We start from the raw sequence: 20740 nt of genomic DNA on the forward strand, positions 1-20740 counted from the left end.
TGGCTGGAATCAAAGTCTTCTCTATATAACCCTATACAACATCTTTCTCGTTCCAGGCTTTGCGTGCAGTCACCTTGGGAAAACAAATAACTAGCTCTGGCTGCAGGAAATAAGCGCCAAGAAAGATTTAATCAATTCACAACACTTCTCTCTCCCTCACGCACACTTTTAAATTACAATTTTAATATCTAAACTCCTAAAATTATATTTCAAGTGACTCGTGTTTCAAGAGCTCTTATTAATGTAGGGTTTTGTCTTTCTTAGGAAAACATGCATATCAGTAATTACTTCTGATTTGACCAAGGTTTGTACCTATGTCCATTGCCCGTTAGCATTAAATCTCATGCCTGGAAAACACTACCACAAGGAATTTATATTTAGCGTAACTGTATTTTTCGCCTTTAACACGCGAACTGCTGGTGAGATCTCCCCCCTCCCCCCCCCCGCCACCTTTCACTCGATGACTTGCTTAAAAATAAACTTAGAGGCAATCTTTATAATTTAGTTTACTTCCGAATATCTTAAATATTATGAAAACTATAACAATGTTGTTATTTAAAAACATTTGAGGTATAAAACATAAAAAGATTTTTTTTGTAAAAAACACACACAGTGGTTTATTGAATACTTACAACGTTTACACCTTCAATATTAATTAAACTCCACTTTTTTCGCCCTTAACGACGGAAGTGCACATAACAAATAGCTGCTGAAAACATTTTCAAATACTGAACGACCACAACAAAATTACCATAGTAAATACCAAGCCAACTGAAACATTGGTGCAACTGTTTCTGTTGAAATATAATTTTATAATCCCATGAATATTTATATCCAAAAGGCCAAGTATTAAAGATACACTTCACATACACACTAATGCCAGGGAGTCTTTTCCTCCCTTTCTTTTCTATTTTTCCCGTGTGTTCTATACAAACAGAGAAATAACATTCACGAAACTATTGAGACGACATTACCCCTTACCAAGCTGGAGTTTCCTCTTCATATTAAAATATGGAATGCTTTTCTTCGAATATCCACATTTTGGGGGGTGGGGGAGAAATTGCACATAAATAAACTGGATGATTCCAAATACAAAAAGTCCTCAGATCAAATCTCTCTAATGAGTCTAGGAGATTTCCTTGAGTCCTTCAGTCTTGCAGCGCTCACTGCTTGAGCTCCAAAGCCCAGACATGTTGCGGCCAGCCAGTCCTCCCTTTGGTTTTCTTATCGTTGCTGCTAACTGTGCTTTTCAATATTTCATTCTGGGAAGACAGCGTGCAAAAAAAGAGAGAAACAAAGCAGAAGTTTAGAAATTATATTCCTTTACCTCTTAGGTAACCTCCGCCACCCACTCCTTGTCTTCTTCCCCCTCAGAAGAGGGAAATCTAAAGCTGGCGATAGACATCTACAAAGATCTATGCAGGCTCCCGTAGAGGCCTCCAAGCTACAGGACAAACTTTCGGCTAGAAAGCTTCACAAACAAACGCCTGTTTACGTGCTTTTCGTAGAAAGCTGCGGGTACTTTAAAACACCAACACCACCACACCACTTTATATGTTTCATTATTTGCAAAATAGAGACCGTGCTGTTGTTTTGCACTGATCGCGTTCGTGGCAAACCCTCAGTGCAAGAGCGGCTCACTGCCAAAGGTAAACAAAGCTTCTTCGGTTTAAAAAGCCACCTACAGCACCAGTCATTCTTCAGGGTTAAGCGGCCCTCCCCGTCAGATCTCAGAAGCGTATATTTTATTTCAAATATAAATTACATTTATATATCATATGATATACAGACACACCTGAGGTTTTAGTGGAACGTTAATTTATAAGAAGACCCGAATTACAAGTAGGTCAATGATAAACATTCTATCTAATGTCAGCATACCACTAAATAACAGCATTGTGAATGTATTATGAGAAGTGAACATCCATTCCTATAAGGCCCGATCCTGTCGTGTTTACTGAGGTCAAATAGCTATTGAAATCAGTGGGAATTTTGCCTGAGAAAACCATTAGGCCTACACCGACAGTTAACATCCACATAAAAAGTTACTTCGCCTTAAACTGAAAGAAGGAAAGAGAACAAAAACCCAACAACAAAAGCATAAATCACAATCAAGAATAATCTACAGTGAAACGGTGGGGCTGTGCATTATTTTTGTCAAAACTGTGCTGGAGTTAAATTCAAGTGGTACATGCCTTCCCTGTGAGCAGTTTCTTTTATCTGAACAGATTGCAGGGTGCTTCTGCGCTATGAAAGGTTGCTTGTGTACAGGACAGAATTATTATTAGAAACTGTAATTCAAATAAGACTGTGGGGGGAATGGAGCAGAGTAGGTACTGAAGGGATGCTAATGTAAAATAAAGGATACAAAACCATATTTTAAGATTAAGACATTTGTGTGCAGCTGCAAGGAATGGTTTAACTATTACAATCTGACCCAACACCCGATTTTGCTGCAGGCTATATCAATTCTGAAATATTTCATCACCCAGCAGATGCCACCCAGCAGATTTCCCACCCCAAATACATGTACATTTTAACATCACCCCCCCGGGTCACTTGGAACAGCTCCTGCACCGAAGTGAATTGAGTCTTCACTTCTCTTTATCAGTGATAACACATATTATTATGGGTACATCCATTAATACAGATTATAGGTACACGTACATGTACACACCATATATCATACACAGAAACCCCGTAAACATTCATTCATCTCCATTAACTAAGGCACACAGTATACGTTACCTACATCAACTTCCCCGCATGCCGCGCTAGTGCATTGGGGCGTGTGTGTGTTGTGTAACACCATGATGTATTTCATTTGGGATACATTCTGTGGGATCTGGAATGGAGCCTGGCTGACCTAGCAGCCTCTCCCCAAGCCAGATGTGCCCAGCACGGCCGGAAGAAAGGACGAGCACAGAGTAATCCCTTGCAAACAACAGCAACAGCCTCCCCCCGTGGATGTACTGACCAGCTCTTTCTTCCTCTTCTCCTCCTTCACGTCTGTCTTCTTGATCTCTGCCTTGAAGGCCTCCGCCTCCCCGTTCTGATCGTCCTTGGCTAGCAGGTCCATGAGGTAGGCGATGTAGCTGGTGGCCAGGCGGAGGGTTTTGATCTTGGACAGCTTGGTGTCGGCGGGCACGTTGGGGATGCACTCCCGCAGCTCGGCGAAGGCGCTGTTGATGCTCTGAGTCCTACGCCTCTCCTTGCGGTTTGCCGTGCCCCGGCGCTTCACCGGCCGCGGCCCCCCGAGCCCGGGCGGCCCGCTGCCCGGCGGCCCCCCGCCGTAGTGGGAGTGGTCGATGCCCGGCGCGCCGCTGGCGTACTCGGGGCTGTAGGACAGGGCCATGCTGTAGTCGGGGGGCGACATCTCCGGGTGGCTGCTGATGAGCCAGCCGTGGAAGTAGGGGTTCTCTTCGTGGCCGCAGCGGCTGGCGGCGGCGGCGGCCGCGGCGGCGGCGAAGGGGTAGCCCTCATGGTGCACCACGGGGTGGTGGGGGAAGCCCCCCACCAAACTCATCCCCGAGCCCACGCGCACCCCACCCGCGCCCCGGGACCAAGCCTCCCCCCTCCCGGCCCGCTGCCTCGACCCCCCCTTCGCCGCGGCCGCTCGCCCGCCTCTTCTCAGCGCCTCTCCGGCCGCCGGCTGCCCATAGGGCGCTGCAGAGTCCCGCTCAGAGCCAGCGCGCTCCCCTCTGGCCGGGCGGCAGGCGCGGGGCGCCCCCGGCCGCTCATGCGGTGCGTCTCCTCCGCGCGGGGCCTGGCGCTGCGGCGCGCCGACAAAATGGCTCGAGCCCCGCGCCGCCTCCTCCGCGCCGCGGCCCCCGCCTCTGCCTTCACCGCCGCGGGGCTGCGTGACAGGCACCCGCCCTTCCTCCAGCAGCGCCCCCCCGCTGTCGGGCTCCGGCGCTGGCTGTGGGCATGAAAGGCTCTGGTAACGTTCCGCTCCCCCTTGGCCGGGGGCTGCTCACTGGGAGCCCAGCGCATCCATCCCCCCGGCCTGAGCCGCTCCGCCCCGCTCGGGGGCACGGGCACCGGGCAGCCCGCCGGCCCGCAAGCCGCGCTTCCCCTGCCCGGGCTGCTGGCGATGCAGAGCAGGAAGGCGGCGGCGGCGATTCCCCCAGGCTCGGTGCTGCGCGGGGCACTGGCACAATTTCCCAGCACGATCTCCATGTACAGCTACATCTTTCGGGCAGCTCGTGTTAATATCTGTCGTCAGAGGCTTTCTCCGCCAATCCCGCGCCGCAGGGGCGGGGCCTCCGGCGCTCGGCAATAAAACTTTTTGATGTTCGCGTTGCTAATTGCCGAGCTCCTCTTTTAGGATTGGCTGCCCCTAATATAATTAAAAACAAGAGAGGAAAAAAAAAAAACTTTTATCATGGAGGCAGAGGTTATTGCAAGTGTTTAGCAGATGCAGTACGGCAAAATCTTCTTTTTAAATAAACTCATTAAAACAAAATATTGGAGCATTTCAACCCAGGTACGGTATGTCGCCGAGAATTTTGATGGAAAAAAAAATAGCGGCTCGGTCAGTTCAGTTATTGCTTTACAAAGTGCGTTGTGTGGATCTAGCAGAGGAAAACATAAAAACAGCTTCAGGAGGCACTTGCCGATTAACCAATGGTGATGTACATATAGCAGGAACACTTTAGCGTATTGTTCTAGCAGAACGCTTTCAGGCAGAGAGAAGTGCAGTTATTAGGGATAGGCAGTGGACATGAGTTGCAAGTACGAAAAGATTGGATCTGACTTTATAGCAATTGACTTCTAAAATAAGCAAACAATGGGGTCAGGGAGATGGTTTTCAAAGAATGAGTTGCTTTTAAATAAGAACAATAAAAACAAATCAAACGATTCTCTTCCAGCTTGCTGAGTTAATGTGCATACCAGGACATGTATTCATCCGAACCAGTTATATGCCTGAAATCAGTTGCATGCTTGTTTAACTAGCCTGATTGGTAAGTAACCGAATATTTTTTACAGCATGTTCAGAGCTTATTTTCTAGTTTTTATTAACAAATATATAAATATCTCTCTGCATTCCTCCTTCACCAATAAAAAAAAAAAAAACAGGCATCTGTGGAAAGCAGGTTTAGTTATCGAAAGGGAATAGTTAAAAGTTTGTTTAACAGTCAGGCCGGGAGGAAATCTATTAGATATTTAGCTACTTTGGTTTTGTTATCTTGAACACATTATAACAGGAAAATGAATCTCAGGTTGTAATTCACAGGGAAATTGGTAACTTGGAGGCGAGACTTGCGCCAAGAAATTGTTGTCATCTTCAAATGGAGCAGAATATTACTAAATAGCTGTGAAATATCAAATACTCACCTTAGGTGTCTTGGCTACTGGATAGACTGCTTCAGTGTATATTAGAATGCAATACTACAATATAGTCAGTGTGGAAAACTGTGTCAACAGGAGCTGGTGGGTCGTAAATTAAGAAAGAGAGATAGAGATGCAGGAGTTTGCAAGGAGACGAGAGGAAACTCAAGTCCAATTGCTGCAAATGCTCAATATGATACCCTGAAGATTAAGATATATTTGGTTAAGCAACAGAAAACATGCACTTTGGGAGAAAACAACAAACAGCCTAAATGCTTCTTCCTGTGTATTGTTATTCCGAGGAGTAAACGCGGAGTTAAACAAGAGCTGTTACATTACAAGAGCGTATTCAAGGGCTGCTTTCTAGTTTCCACTATGGCAATAATGCAATATATTTGCAAACAAAGAAACAATAAGAAATGTAAAGAAGAAGCGTGCGGTATTTACGTTTGTTGGCGCCATGCTCAGTTTGTTTAGCTTGTTTCTGCTCTACAATAATGAAATCAAGAACTGTCTTTCGAGTTAAAATTTGCATTGACACAGGCAGGAGAAAAGGCCAATGGAGACAAACAGAGGTGGTGTGAAAACTCACAGAACAGTGAATCCCAGTACATACATATGTTATCCAATCGAGGAATACAGAGTTTAACCAAATATATACAGAGAACGATAAAAATTAAATGGATAGTTGATATAACTATAAGTATATGCATTGATATGTCTCTGGGTGCAAAACTGTATATGAAGTTCTATTCAAGGGTTCAAAACGTTTTTATATTTAAAGGCAGGATACTGAAAATGGTGGGCTCAGATTTTCAGTATTTGAAGGAAACAGTGTATGTACAATACTGGCACGTGAAAAATGACTGTGTGTTTAACAGTCATTGTGTCGAAGTAGATAGATTAAAAATACTGTTTGAATGTTGCAGTGATCCAGTCTAGTGATTTTCTTTAACGTTTTGCTACTTTGGGGTTGATTAAGTATTTTTGGTTTATGAGGAAGATAGCCCTGCAGAGGACGAATGGGTATATTTGTTTCTAAATCTCCCCCCCTCCTCCCACCCCCGGTTAAATTGTGCTTAATTGCAATGCCCTAGGAGCTTTTCAATATAATTCTGACTGCGTTGTAATTGTGAAAGTTTCTGGTGAACCGCTACTATTGTCCCGATAACATCTCAAGTGATGAAAGAAACGGAAAACATGAGGCAGAGAAAAAGTAGTAAAAGATACTGATCTGAACCTCAGTCCACAAAGCTAACATCATTATTCCTTAATTATTTCTATATAAAAGACTCGCTAAAGTTAAGCGCGGAACTGGATTTTAAATACAAATTTCCAGTACTTCTTTATATACAAGTTATAAAGTCTGTTTGAGAGCAAATGCAGCATGTGTGTTCTCAAATGTAAGTACTTATACAAACCCACCTATAATAGCTTGATTTGCAATATTCTTTTTCTTTCTGATCAGCGCATATGAAATCTCTGCAGCTAAAATTAATTAAAAAAATATTTCTCAGCTCAGTACGTTTCCTCTCATAAACATAAGTGATACACTGCATTATTACTTTTTTAAAGTAATAGTTTGTTTTAAAACATCGGCTTTCCTGATGTGTCACTGATTTAACTGCTAAAATGTTCGCAAGTCAGGCGGGCATCTTTATCTAAATGATAAACAGACCGATATTTACTAGCGCACTGTAAGTAAGATATCTTGGTGCATACAATGCTGCGTATGGCTTTGACTTTTCACATGTTTTTCATCTCTTATTGTATTTCAGGAATAATGCAATAAATTAGGCTTCTGCATCCACCGGTTAAGTCTCTTCGAATTGGATGAGCAAGAAGAGCAAGAGACGAGAAAAGTCTCTTAGTAATATAGTGGAACTGAGTACATGGCATTTTGTCATGCACAGCTCAGCGGATGATCTGTGCCAGCAGGAGGAATCCTACGGAGGGCGCAGTTCAGCAGCAGCGTCTTCACCTTCCCTGTGTGCAGTAAGAAGTGCCAAGAAGTGTATCGCTATTTGCTTTACAAGACACTGTGCACCAGAATCTGCAGCCCAAAGAAGCAAAGCATCACAATTGTTTTTCAGTCCCAGTGTTTGTCACTGTAGTTCATCATATGTGCACACACGCTATACCTCCCCCTTTCCTCTCCCAAACAGCCAGAGAGCAGCTCAAACATTTATTTTGCATCTATATTATTTGTCTTTCCCCCGCCGGAAAAGACTCAAAGTGCATGATAGCGGTTGGAAAAACATTTTTCAGCGTGGTCAGTGTGTGATATTTTTGAAAGCAGTGAGAATTAAACTAAATATTTTAGAAAGAGAAGATAGCTCACAGTTTTGTGAAAAATACTGATCTTTTCACATATTTATTTTCTTCTGTTTACCCAAGATAAATAAAAGTAAACAGGCTTAAGGGTTAGTGAAATTAAACAGGCCAAAGGAATAGAACCTCACGTTTTGTGTTTTAGGAGAATGACATCCAAATAAGTCTTGTCCTTTTCTAAACCCTATTTTATGTTATTTTTAAAATAGAGAGATGAATTTAACAAACCATTAAACACACAAAAGCTCCCAAAGAGAGAGGGAGAAAGTAGATTAAAATATAAAGCAAAGAATCAATGGAATCTACAGCTTTGAAAACTGAAATATAGTATAATACCTGGTAAATTAAAGAATAGCACATACAAATGTCTTTCCTGAAGAGCCAAATTCATCCAGCATCACCCAATTCTCAACATTAGTTTAATAACTTAAAAAAATAATAATCCATGGTGTACATTGATTGGATATCCCTATTCTGAAAAGCCTTACTCGCACAGGTAATTCTTACTCAAGGAAGTAGTTACCCTTGCTCAATGGGATAATTGTCAAGAGTAACAACAGCTCATGTAAGTAAGGATTTTCAGGATCGGGCCCAAGAAGTGTCTCTAGCATCTTTCATGAATAAGCTTATGAATTTTTCTATTCTGATTTTAGAATGATCTTGCTTAGAAGATAGTAATACACTTTGTTCCTAATTAGGTTCTAAGTAATCGAAACAAAATACACAATTTTAGTGTTTAAATTCCCCTTTACCTTATCCCTCCAAAATATTATGGAACACAGAATCTTGCTTTTTGAATGAGGATTTAAAATCTGGCCTGTGGCTGGAAATGTTTAGATCAGGTACCCCCAGCTTCTTCTAACTACAGGACCTGGCTGGGAGCAGATGATCAGAAAGATGGACCTTTTTTGTGGGTGGTTAAAAACTGGGGCCTTTACAAGCCAACTCTCGGTTTGACCTCTTCACCTCATTGGAGGAGCCAGGGTTCCCCTTATCCTTGTTTGTGCCCTGAGTACCTTATAGCAAGCACTGTCTCCCTTTGAATAGTTTTAAAAGTTTAGACATATTCAAATTTATAGAGTGCATAATGTCATTGACCTGAGACCAAATATATTAGAAAGAGAGATAATTCTCAAATGTATTTTGAAGTGTTTAAATACCAAGGTGCCCTATGGATGGCAATCTACATACTACTAAACCTCCAGTTAGAAGTCCATAAACTAAACTTAACATAGAAACCCTGCAATAATATGGAGTTTTGAAGGGATGCTGGAGAAATATCATTTGAAGTCAAACCTGTCAATTCCTTTTAATGAAAATAACTCTTGCCACGTTAGTTGAGCTCAGTTACACTCATGCAGTCACATCATTGATTTCAACGGGTCTGGCAAAGCGCAGAATTTAGCCCCACAAGTCTGCTTTAATTGCTGTGGATGGACGTAGAGGAACCCTGGTGTTCGTTACTGTTATCGGTACTGAAGGGTGCAAATATTTAAGGCATGATAATCTCTGCCATTAAGTGTGTATTTTATACATACGCGAATATAAACCCCCAACAACAAGATAGCGTCCGCTTTGTAAGTTTAAACGATGTGCAGTAAACACACGAGCATACCACTTTTACCCCTGCATGTGTGAGCAATTATTCAAAGATTGCTTCTATTTGGGACCAAGGATACAGAGTTGTATTGATGCCACATAAAAGAATTTAAAAAATCCAGTGATTGCCAGAAGAATAATAAAGCCTTCATAAAATACCCTATTGAACAGACAATATTTCTTAATGCCTTTGTGGTGTTCCCATAGTTTCCCCTCGTTTAATATTGTTTGCATTCCTTGGGGAACTATGTTTTAAAGCTGCTTTTCAAACCAGTGCTGATGGGATTGTATGGGCGAAAGGAATTGTTTTGATCAATAAATATTTTCCTGAGAACATTAGGGTTACGTGCTCGCGGGAAACAAAGATTTGCTGGCATTACTTTGGTTCTATGATAACAAAAAAGAAGCACTTTTATTGTCAATATTAATGGAGACCCTCAATTTAGGTTTGATTTTAAGCAGTTTGTTCAGAGATAAAAAGCAACCTTACTTGACCTAAAACTATCCCACTGGAGCTTCGACAATTAACTGTAATTTTGTCCAAACTGCACATATTTGGGCAAATGTTAATGTCGTACTTTCTGTGCCACTCTGTTCATCTACCTGCTGTATCATATTGTGCTATGACTTGCCCACTAATTATTCAAATACAAAGACTTGTGGTTGAAAGCAGCTGCCTACAGCAAATGTTGTGTAACACACTTGTTCAGAAGCATCAGTGTGTTTAGCTGCATCCACTACAATTCCTATATATGTACCTAAATGTAATTGATCTAGTTGAGTGACGTCTTTTTGGTAATTTGGATACACCAAGTCTCCAGTTAATGACACATAATCAGCCTTTAGGTCACTTGGTCATTCTCTTATTACAAACCCCTCCTGCTCTCTCTGATCTCCTTTCAAACTAAATTTCACACAAACAAATAAAGTAAGACAGGGACAAGGGAGAAATATTGGAAAACTCCTGATATAGAAGTATAAACATTTGAGAAGAAAATCTAAAAGAGGATAGGAAAGAACATCTTATCAAAAAGAGAGCATTGTGTACAAAACTTGAAAAGAAAAAGTTCTGGCTTATGTTAGAAATGACACAAAATTAAAATAAAAATAATTACAAACAGAAATGTCATAACATAAACACAGAAGGCAGGAGGCTTACTGGAAATGCGCACCAGTAGTGTAATTTATTGTTATAGCTTATATAACCGATATGTGATTCGAAAAATGTTTCTTTGACTCACTTTGAACAGCAAAAACTTTTAATTTTTTTACACTTACTTTATGAAAGCGAAAGAAACTGAAGAAATTAAGAAATAAAGACCAAAATTTAATTTACTTGTCAAAATCTACAGAAAAAAAATGAAACGACTTCATGGATAGATATAGCATTGTGTTAATGTGATAATAAAAATCAATATTTTATGTAACTACAGATCTTAACATTGTCTTTCTTTTTTACCAGCAGGAGCTAAAGAACCATTTTACTAGATACTTTAAGAATATCCTTTTGATCTGCGTCCAGGTGAATATTTTCCATCACAAAAACTCTGTATGTATTATATGTATATAATAAACAACGTTACTTCATATATATATATACACATAAGTATAGCTATAGAAAGACATATATGCCTTACATAACATTTTATGTGCCTTATAAGCTGTCTGAAGTATATTTAGAAAACGATTTAGATATTACTAAATTAAAGTTGATTAACAGACTATTTAAAAAGAAAACAGTGAAAGTAGCATCATTCAAGTGTTTGCATTTAGACAAGAATTCTGAAACAGGACTGAATTCCACACAGTTATTCAAACATTAGCAATTGTCAAAATATTATCAATATAAGATTTTTCTAAACATCTCATTTGTATTTATTTAATAGCCATAGGATTCAGACAGGTGATAATTGAGCATGTAAGTAGAGCTTCTGCACCCTTTAGGAAATTTTACACAGGAAGAAAAATTGAGCAACTAATACACTGAAAGGAAACTCACAAGGCCTCAGTTATTACAAATCTTGTTATGTGTTCATTACATTCACAATCTTTTTAGGAATTTCTAGAACACATTTTTATCCACATGGGAAAAGTTCAGCTAAAATATTCATGCTTAGCAGTAAGAAAAGGAGTACTTGTGGCACCTTAGAGACTAACCAATTTATTTGAGCATAAGCTTTCGTGAGCTACAGCTCACTTCATCTGATGCATCCGATGAAGTGAGCTGTAGCTCACGAAAGCTTATGCTCAAATAAATTGATTAGTCTCTAAGGTGCCACAAGTACTCCTGTTCTTTTTGCGAATACAGACCAACACGGCTGCTACTCTGAAACCTGTCATTATGCTTAGCAGTGTTATTATCCAATTGAGTAAATCAAATGGCAATGTATTGAGAAATCCTGTACACTATAATTTGATTTTGTATCTCTCTGGGTACATACACATGTATATTTAAACTCGCGAAGTATGGAAAGTGGCTGGTGATCCGAGTCCTCCTCCTCAAATATATTGTCAGATATCGCATTTCAAAGGCCAGTGCTTCTCATCACAAAGTATCATACACACTTAATTCCACTGAACGCTGTATGAACATGGACTGGTCTGCCAGGCGTGCACACGCAATAGCTAACTTGCCCCTTGGTAACTCAGTGGGCACTCAGGGAGCAGAGCAGAATTTAGACATTGGAGGCTGTGAATAAGCACTGTTATAGTAGCATGCCATGGGGTTAACGTTGTGCTACTGGACTGATAGTTGAGTGGCAGGCTGAGTTTTGAACGAGAAATTAAAGGAATTATAGTTTGAATAAAAGCAGCTCAAGTCACTCGAATTACATGGGCAAGGGAATGCACCAAAACGCCATCTCCGGGATGGGTGATTCCCAGGGTGCAGAATACTCCACGGTCACTGTACCCCCCGTATGGCTCGCCAGAGGACACGAGTCCCCCCGCACACACGCTAAGGACCAAGTCAGGCCCTGCCAGCTCAGGTAGTTCTACCTAGGCGCTTAAGGCTATTTGAGTAGTGGAGGGGGCGCGTGGGGATGATTTACAGGCTCTTTTAACCCCTCGATCAGCCCTCGTGGTCTGACGTGGGCGAGATCCTTGTTTTAAACACTATCTCGGGGTGACTCTGCGTTCCCTGGGCTCTGAGATGCTGCGCGTTTGATCTGAGGCGCTGATGCTCCCCCTCCATTTATCTTCCGCAGGACCCGGCCTTTTGTCTCCCAGCATCTCAATCAAGCTGCATAGCTGAGCGACGGTGTCAACCCCCCATTCGCGATCAGATCGGGGAGGGAGAGGCTTCTTTCCTGAGCACAGGGGAGCCCAACCCGCGAAGCAGCTCGCCCATTCGCTTCACATTTGAACGCAGCCCCTTTAAAGATCTCGATCGGGGTGGCTTATACTGTACATGCATGTCCTTGCAGCAAAGGACTTTACTTCCTCCACTGCTGTAATCAGTATCTGTATTGCTCTGGTGAAGGAAACCCCCTTCTTTGCAAATGTAACCGTCACCGGGTGAAACCCCCTCACCCCCCCACACTTTCCCCCTTCTTTTGGTCTTGCAAGCGTGTGATAAGCTCCTACAGGTCCGGAAAGGGTTAACTGCTGCTCCTCCACCTCCTTCACTCTCCTGGAGCCCCCTGAATGCCACCGCTTTCCTCTAGAGGTCTCATTAGGGAAACCCTAACTGCTATTTTCAACATTTCCTCAATCAAGCGTCTTTAAATATAGCTCCACAAACAAATTGGCGGCAAAAAGCGTAGATCTTGTCACGAGTGAGACCAATCCAATATTTCACCCTTGTTTGCTTTGTAATTACTGGATGGCTTGTGGCTACCTCCTTGCCCCACTGGGGCAAACTCCCCCCGCCCGCTCTTTTTCACCCTTTAAAGTGTGGGATGAACCAGCCTGTTGTGCTACTAAACCAGTGATCTCAGAAATAAAACCCCCTTCACAAATGCAGCCTGCGGGCCATTCACCGCAGTTCCTGGCTTGCTAGCTAGGCTTGTGATTTTTCCAAGCCACACTCTCTGCTCCGACAGCACTTTTGTTGCAGGTCACACACTCGCAAGCTGTGCCCTTGCAGGTATTTGTAAGTGGTTAGTCTTTGCTTTACTGGAATGAATCTCTCTGTTAAACTGCTACTTTGATTTGTTATATTTTCCACAGCGCTTATTCTTGTTTGACTGTTGTACAAAGCTGCTTTAAATCTGCTGCAGGGAGAATAAAACTTCAAGCTGCTTGAATGGATTCCTATAGACTTGTGGGCTAGCCCTGGCCCACGTTAGTTCCTGCCTAGCAATCCCTCTGCGTAAATCAGTCCTGGAGTAAGGTGATGTCTGCAGTCAGGGGCAACAATCAACTAGCTAATATCAACAAAAACAGTAGTTAACTCAAATTATGTTCTAAGCCTTGCATTTAACAGAGAAAAGGCAGGCTGCGCACTATTAACAAAGCTGTTATATTTACTTTGCTGTGAACTGAGAGAACTTTTATGATAAAGGCAAATAATAGAACACAAAAGGGAACTATGACCATAAATCTCTTTTTATGGATTCTCTCTCTAGCAGAAAAACACAGTAATTCAACAATTTTATGATTCAGATATTTTGCAGGTACATTTGAAGTTATTTATATAGGAAAGTAGGAATATCGCACACACACACACACACACACACTTTCTTGATTTATAGGGGCCTGATTCGGCTCCTACTGAATTCAGCAACAAAAACTCTCATTAACAACCATGGGAGCAGGGTTGATTCCTATCAGTAGATAGCGCGCATATGATCACTGTGGGTACACATTCTAAGATTAGTTACAGTGTCATTTGTCTCATATGAAGCATCTTTTTAAAATTTACACATTTACATGGAATTATAATTCTGGAATAATTCTATAATCTAATCTAAAATGGACAAACTGAATTGCCTCCTCTCTTTTTGCACCAGAATCACTAATGTTTGAGATTGTTAAGCCACCCAATGCAATAAAAAGATATTAAGTACATAATGTCTTCAGAGAATTTACATGCTCAGAATCAAGTCCTACTATAAAACAACTTTAATATTTCATAAAGCTGTTTCATTCACTACTAGCATAGAATGTTAGCTTCTATTTCACTAGGGAGATTTTGATTAATTCTGCTTTCTGTGCCTTATTCTGGTTCCTGTTTACTGTCATAATGCAGAATCCTGCATTCCTTGAACACCCAGGCCAACAATTTAAGTGAACAGGAGAGCAGGGAATGCAGGGTGGGACCTATAGTTTGTCACCTGGTTTAATACTGCAGACCTGGAAAATGATTATTTCCCCTAGAATCCTTTTCTCAACACACTATGTATATAACACTCACAGGCGCACCCCCACACCCACACCTTCAGTACTATCACTGACCATTGAGTTTTGTAACTGTCAGTTTAGAAAAGCAAAAAAGCAGTATTAGTGTATGGAGTGAGGTGAAATCTTTAAAAGTATGGTTTTTTTTAATCAAAGGACTATTCCCACATATTATTACATGAAAGATGGAACATTATTTCCCAGTGTGTTTATTTGCATAGAATGTGCAAATTACCACACAGCCCTACATTTCTTAACAACACTTTCAAATTGACTCTCTGTGTTAGCTACAGTATATAATGGCTGATCCTAATCACATATAATCACACCTACACAAATGTATATTTTCGTTTTTGAGTCCAATCCTGCAAACTGTTACTCACAGGTGTTGTTCCTCTTCCTGCAAGTAGTCTCATTAAATAAATCAATGGGATTGCTCATTTGAGCAGTGATTAGTCACCTGAATTAGGGCCTCAGGATTTAGACCCTGACCCTGCAAAAAACTTTTGACTTCAGTAGAACAACTCACAGTGCATAAAGTTAAGCATGTCTGCACCCATTCACTTCAATGTTACAAAATTAGGTTTTTATTTATAATGCAAAAAGATATGGACTGACAGTTGGAAAGTGGACATGCCCATGTTGTGCCCAAATGTGCGTGACCAAAACTGGGTTGCATATGTGTGAAAATATAGGCACATGTGCATGAAGCATTTTTGTATATGCAGGTTTAAAAATATGGGTCTATAAGACTACAGTGTACAATAGGCATAACCTACACCTAAAAGGGAGAAAATGATTTTTTCTAAATTCAAGGGTGTGTCTAAATGATGTTTAAAGATTTTTTTCTCTATAATGCTATACTCAATAACGCTGTCAACCACAGCAACTTTCTACTGAAAGCACCACAATTCTTTATTATCCTGCGAATTCAAAGATGGAGTGATATTCCCAAACAGCAAAATGCACACAGCTATCTTTATATTTTAGATATTCATTTCTATAGGCTGATGGTATTAAAATTAAAAACATGCGCTTTCAGGAATGCAGGTTGTCTGGACATAAATATTTCTCTCTACTCCCCCCCCCGAACAACTCAGCTTCTCATGAAACAAATTTTGACTCAGCCATTAAATTGTTTTAAACAGTAGCAAATAAAACAACGATGCCCTTAATGTTTTAGTTGTTCAAACAACAATTGGATAAACACTTTCAGCTGGGACCACTTTTCTAATACCTTTGTAGGTAATAGGCTTCCCATTATGTGCTGCTGGGTGAATATCAAAGACTGCACATTGGGCAGGCATTTATCATTTTATCCAAAATGTCATAAAGAAGATAACACAAAAAAACTGAATTGCTGTGTCTACATTAGGCTTTTTTTTCTTAACGTTTCCCACTACTGCCATAGCACTGGTGCAGCTCCACTGGTGGTAACAAACATGGCAACATGAGTGCAAACTGGCTGCCTGCATTTCAATCCCTGTGTCTTCCAACCCTGATCAGATGTCTGGATGCTATGGTGGTTAAAACACAGGTCGCCATTAGCGGCTTGCCTATAGTAGAGCTCCCACTGCTGTTGTTGCCAATGGAGCTGCCATTTTTGGTAGCAATGGTGGAAAGTTTTAAGCAATTACAGCAAAAGGCTAGTGTAGACAAGATCAAATATGAACTAAACATTCTCAGGAGTTTAGATTTCAAATTAGGTTTTGAGGAATAAAAAGTTCTTACAAAAGCCTAATATGAATGGAAATGTTTCAATAGTTAAAAATCAACTGAAAGATTTTTTTAAAAATGTGGTTTTAGAGGTTCCTATGACACAGGCTCTTTGGCAAAGGGTGCCCTGTTCTTTGCAAACAACTCTAACCTCAGACCTGAAAAACTTACAACACCAAACATGTCTTGCAGGATATTTATCCATAAAAAGTACCTTGTAATTTAGCTACAGCAAGCTTGTAACTTGTCAAGATTCTTAATAGGGCTGTCGATTAATGGCAGTTAACTCACATGATTAACTAAAAAAATTAATTGCGATTAAAAAATTAATTAATTAATTGCACGGTTAAACAATAGAATACCAATTGAAATTCATTAAATATTTTTGGATGTTTTTCTACATTTTCAAATATATTGATTTCAATTACAACACAAAATACAAAGTGTACAATGCTCATTTTATATTATTTTTGGTTACAAATATTTGCACTGTAAAAATGATAAACAAAAGAAACAGTATTTTTCAATTCACCTCATACAAGTAGTGTAGTGAAAGTGCAACTTATAAATGTAGTTTTTTTAAAGTAATTGCACTCAGCAACAAAACAATGTAAAACTTTAGCGCCTACAAGTCCACTCAGTCCTACTTCTTGTTCAGCTGTTTGCTAAAAGAAACAAGTTTGTTTACATTTATGGGAGATAATGCTGCCCACTTATTAATTACGTCACCTGAAAGTGAGAAAAGGCGTTCACATGGCACTGTTGTAGCTGGTGTCGCAAGATATTTACGTTCGATGTGCTAAAGATTCATATGCCTCTTCATGCTTCAGCCATCATTCCAGAGGATATACATCCATCCTGATGCTGCTCCTTAAACAGATAATGTGTTAATTACATTTGTGACTGAACTCCTTGGGGGAGAATTGTATGTCTCCTGCTCTGTTTTACCTGCATTCTGCCATATATTTCATGTTATAGCAGTCTCAGATGATGACCCAGCACATGTTGTTGATTTTAAGAACACTTTCACTGCAGATTTGATGAAATGCAAAGAAGATACCAATGTGAAATTTGTAAAGAACCTGTCATCAGCATGGATGCATGTCCTCTGGAATGGTGGTTGAAGCATCAAGGGACATATGAATGCAGGTTTTTTGTACATAATTCTATATTTGTAAGTTCCACTTTCATGATAAAGGGATTGCACTAGAGTACTTGTATTAGGTGAATTGAAAAATACTATTTCTTTTGTTTTTTACAGTGCAAATATTTGTAATAAAAAATAAATATAAAGTGAGCACTCTTTGTATTCCGTTTTGTAACTGAAATCAATATATTTTAAAATGTAGAAAACATCCAAAAATATTTAAATAAATGGTATTCGATTATTGTTTAACAGCGTGATTAATCACGCGATTAATCACAATTCATTTTTTTAATCGCACAATTAATTGTGATTAATTTTTTAAATAATTTGACAGCCCTAATTCATAATCATTGTGAGATGTATGTACAGATAATATTTAAGGAATAATATATTTATATGGAAAATATCCTTTAACAGACTTGGAGTAAAAATTAGGCACCAGGGGATAATGTGTCTCAGTGATGGCCCATTCAGGCAGGATAGAGTTGTCATCCAGCCCTGTTTAGCTGGTGATGCAATGCAAGGCACAATTGTTTAGCCTTCCTCAATCCCAAGTCTTTCATTAGAAACCCTTCAGAGGCAATGGCAAACAAATGAAACTTCTTGAAGGTAAAAAAGAAACTTCACAAGACATGGGTATGCTCTGTCTCTGAACAGAAACATAAGACTGTTTTAGTATAGCACAGAGAAGGGAGAGGTATTTTGAATCCTTTCACTGAGGGTGACATCTTGAGGTGCAAGGTGTTTTCATGAAAAATTGGATCCTGGTTCCTGTGCAGCCAGCTAGCCAGCTTGCTCTGCAACAGACTGAACTTGGGTGGGGGAGGAGGGAGAGGAGAAGAGACATACTTGATTATATAGGAAAAGTAACTATTGATAAGTGTAGACTCAGGTTTGCATTTTATCATTTTATTTTGTGTTTAACCACATGTTTCCACCACTCTCTCACTTTTAATCAAATCTTTATTCTTTCTTAAATAAACCTACTTTTGTTTTATTATAAATGCTTAAAAGTGCTGTGTGGTTTATAGGAGCGATTGCTTACAGTAAAACTAGCACACTGGGATACACTGCTCCTTTAGGGGCAGAGGAGCTGGAATTTCTGTGAGTAGCCAGTGGCAGAGGCTGGATATCACAGGAGAATGATTCAAAGGGACTTGGGGACTGGGGTGCACCTATTGTTAACCTGCAAGGTGAAGACAGGGTTGGCAAAGCCCAAAGCAGAGTGCATGAGTGGCTGAAAGGCTGGTGGTATCAGGAAGCTGACACCAAGCCAGACACAGGTAAGGACAGTTAAGACTCCCTCAAGTTAGAGGCAGGGTTAACAAGGTGACTTACAGTCCTGGGTACCCTTAAAACCACCACAGTTCCCCTGTGGTGTTAGCATCTTAATCACTGTGTCCTGGCTCAAATGCAAGAGAGACAATGGGTGGTGTGGATGAATTAGCTCAGGACTAGCAGTCAGTTGTTTCTGAAACCTTGGCCCCACTCTGCTATTGGTAAGGATTGGATCCTATTCCCTTTGAGGACTTGTCACTGACTTCAATGAAACCAGGATAAAGCCCAACGTGTGTGTATCTCCTTCTCAATGGGTCTCATGAGAATTAACTAATTAGCATTTGCACAGTGCATTGGAGATGTAAGTCATTATGTCATTGTTAAGTATTATAATTTAGTAGCTTTGTATGAAAACCAGAAATGAAAGTGACTGGAAACAAAATTGCAAAGTCGTTTTATTTTTGGCCATGCTGAGGGAAATGCAATAAGTAAACAAACAACATAAATAGCAGAAAGTAAGCCAAGTTTTAACAAATATTTCAGCTGTATTGTGATATGAGGCTAGCAGTAACACAGGTAAGGACTCGAAAAACAATTAAGGTAATTTTAAATTTGACAGTGTCTCTTTAGAATGCAAACCAACATCTCCTATAATTACAGTTAACAAGTAATGGTTAATTGTCTTTCTCGGGAATCATTAGAATTTCTAGAAAACAGGAATAGGGATTGAGTCATCCTCTTTTCGCAATCACAGAAAATCAGTTGTGTATGATATGCTCATCTGATTCCAACAGATTAATTTGTTTTCCTCTGTTTCATTTATTCCCAACATGTCTGTGATTCACAAAGAAGAGTAATTCAAAAAGATTAGAGTACAACTCTAGCAGTACCTGTAAAATCCATAAGAAACAGATCCTTCTCCCATTGAAGTTAATGTAAGTTTTGCCATCAAGTCCAGAGGCAGCAGGATCAGGCACTATGGTATAATGAAAACGTGTTTATGCTCCAAGTGAAGACAAGTTCCATTTTTATTTTCTTTATAACAAAATATATAAGCAGGGTGGGATCAGTGCTGGAAAGAACCACATTTCTGAAATACAGTAATAAAACTAAATTAACAAATACACAAGTTTAATTGTTACTGTCAGTCAATGAGATGCTTCCCAGGAAGATATACTCTGTAAATATAAAGTTAGAAAAGTTCTTCCAGTAACTTAAAAATACTGCGATTAAAATGGTTATTAAACTAGATTAAATAAAATGGAAAATTTTCTTTGTGTTTTAGAGCCAACAACTCTTTCTGTGGTTTTGTGCATTTCTGTGCTCCATGTACCCTGCACTGTTTACCCAAAGATTATCTTGTTTATGTTATGATTATTATACTTCATAGAATCTAATCAAGGGAATATTTCTCTTTTTATGACAAAATGTGGATGTTGAATTGCTCCGTTGCTTTTATAGAACATTCTTGGATTTGAGATAGTGTGATATATTTAATAAAGTGTTTATAAAAGCAGATATAATAGTTTATCAGATCTCAGGCAGTCATAATAACAAAACCACCCTCAGCCTGAGTGTTATGTACTGTACTTTGTAATTTACAATACCGTACTTTCTAAATTACTTCATAGACAAAGAAAGTTGCCTACTGAGGAATCAATCTTATAGGAACTAAAGAACTCTCTGCCTAAATATTTTTGTGTTACTTGTTCTCTGCACAAATCATCATTTATAGCTTACATTTAAACACAAATTATGCCTCCCCCTACACACAGTAATATATCCATTCTTTAAGAGCTTTTGGTGAAGATTGATATAGCTTTTAATTTCCAGCGGAACATTTGTAATGTTTTAAGATGAAATATTCTCAAAAAAAGCACAATACGCAATCAATATGATGAATGATGAAATGGGCTTAAACTGAATATTTAAGACCTTAGAGTGAGAATCAAATGAAGAAATGGTTTGAGGAGGAGTGAATAAGCTCATGAGCATGTT

General features: G+C 39.9%; 1 protein-coding gene and 1 long non-coding RNA gene across 3 annotated transcripts; one reads left to right on the forward strand and one right to left on the reverse strand.

The window, feature by feature from the left end:
- Nucleotides 1-449: 449 nt before the first annotated feature.
- HAND2 (heart and neural crest derivatives expressed 2) lies at nt 450-3532 on the reverse strand. Its single transcript, XM_007067063.4, has 2 exons — nt 2978-3532; nt 450-1262 (listed from the first exon to the last, which is right to left on the reverse strand). The coding sequence occupies exons 1-2, from the start codon at nt 3524-3526 to the stop codon at nt 1164-1166; spliced, it is 648 nt and encodes a 215-aa protein (XP_007067125.3). The 5' UTR covers nt 3527-3532; the 3' UTR covers nt 450-1163.
- On the forward strand, nt 3002-14264 carry LOC114021152. Of its 2 annotated transcripts, XR_006290728.1 has the most exons (5): nt 3002-3082; nt 4872-4964; nt 7110-7326; nt 10724-10783; nt 12468-14264. It is a non-coding gene; the product is annotated as an uncharacterized LOC114021152 (long non-coding RNA). The 2 variants fall into 2 exon arrangements; XR_003565816.3 differs by lacking the exon at nt 3002-3082 and having other exon boundaries at nt 4155-4964.
- Nucleotides 14265-20740: the final 6476 nt, after the last annotated feature.

Source organism: Chelonia mydas, chromosome 4 (assembly GCF_015237465.2).
Source record: "Chelonia mydas isolate rCheMyd1 chromosome 4, rCheMyd1.pri.v2, whole genome shotgun sequence".
In the NCBI taxonomy this organism is placed as follows: domain Eukaryota; kingdom Metazoa; phylum Chordata; order Testudines; family Cheloniidae; genus Chelonia; species Chelonia mydas.

Excerpts from the sequence above, each read along its gene's own strand:
- HAND2 (XM_007067063.4), bottom strand. The coding sequence starts at position 3,526 with ATGAGTTTGGTGGGGGGCTTCCCCCACCACCCCGTGGTGCACCATGAG. Across the intron at positions 1,263-2,977 it reads AGAAGAGGAAGAAAGAGCTG|AATGAAATATTGAAAAGCAC; the intron begins GTCAGTACATCC and ends CTGTCTTCCCAG.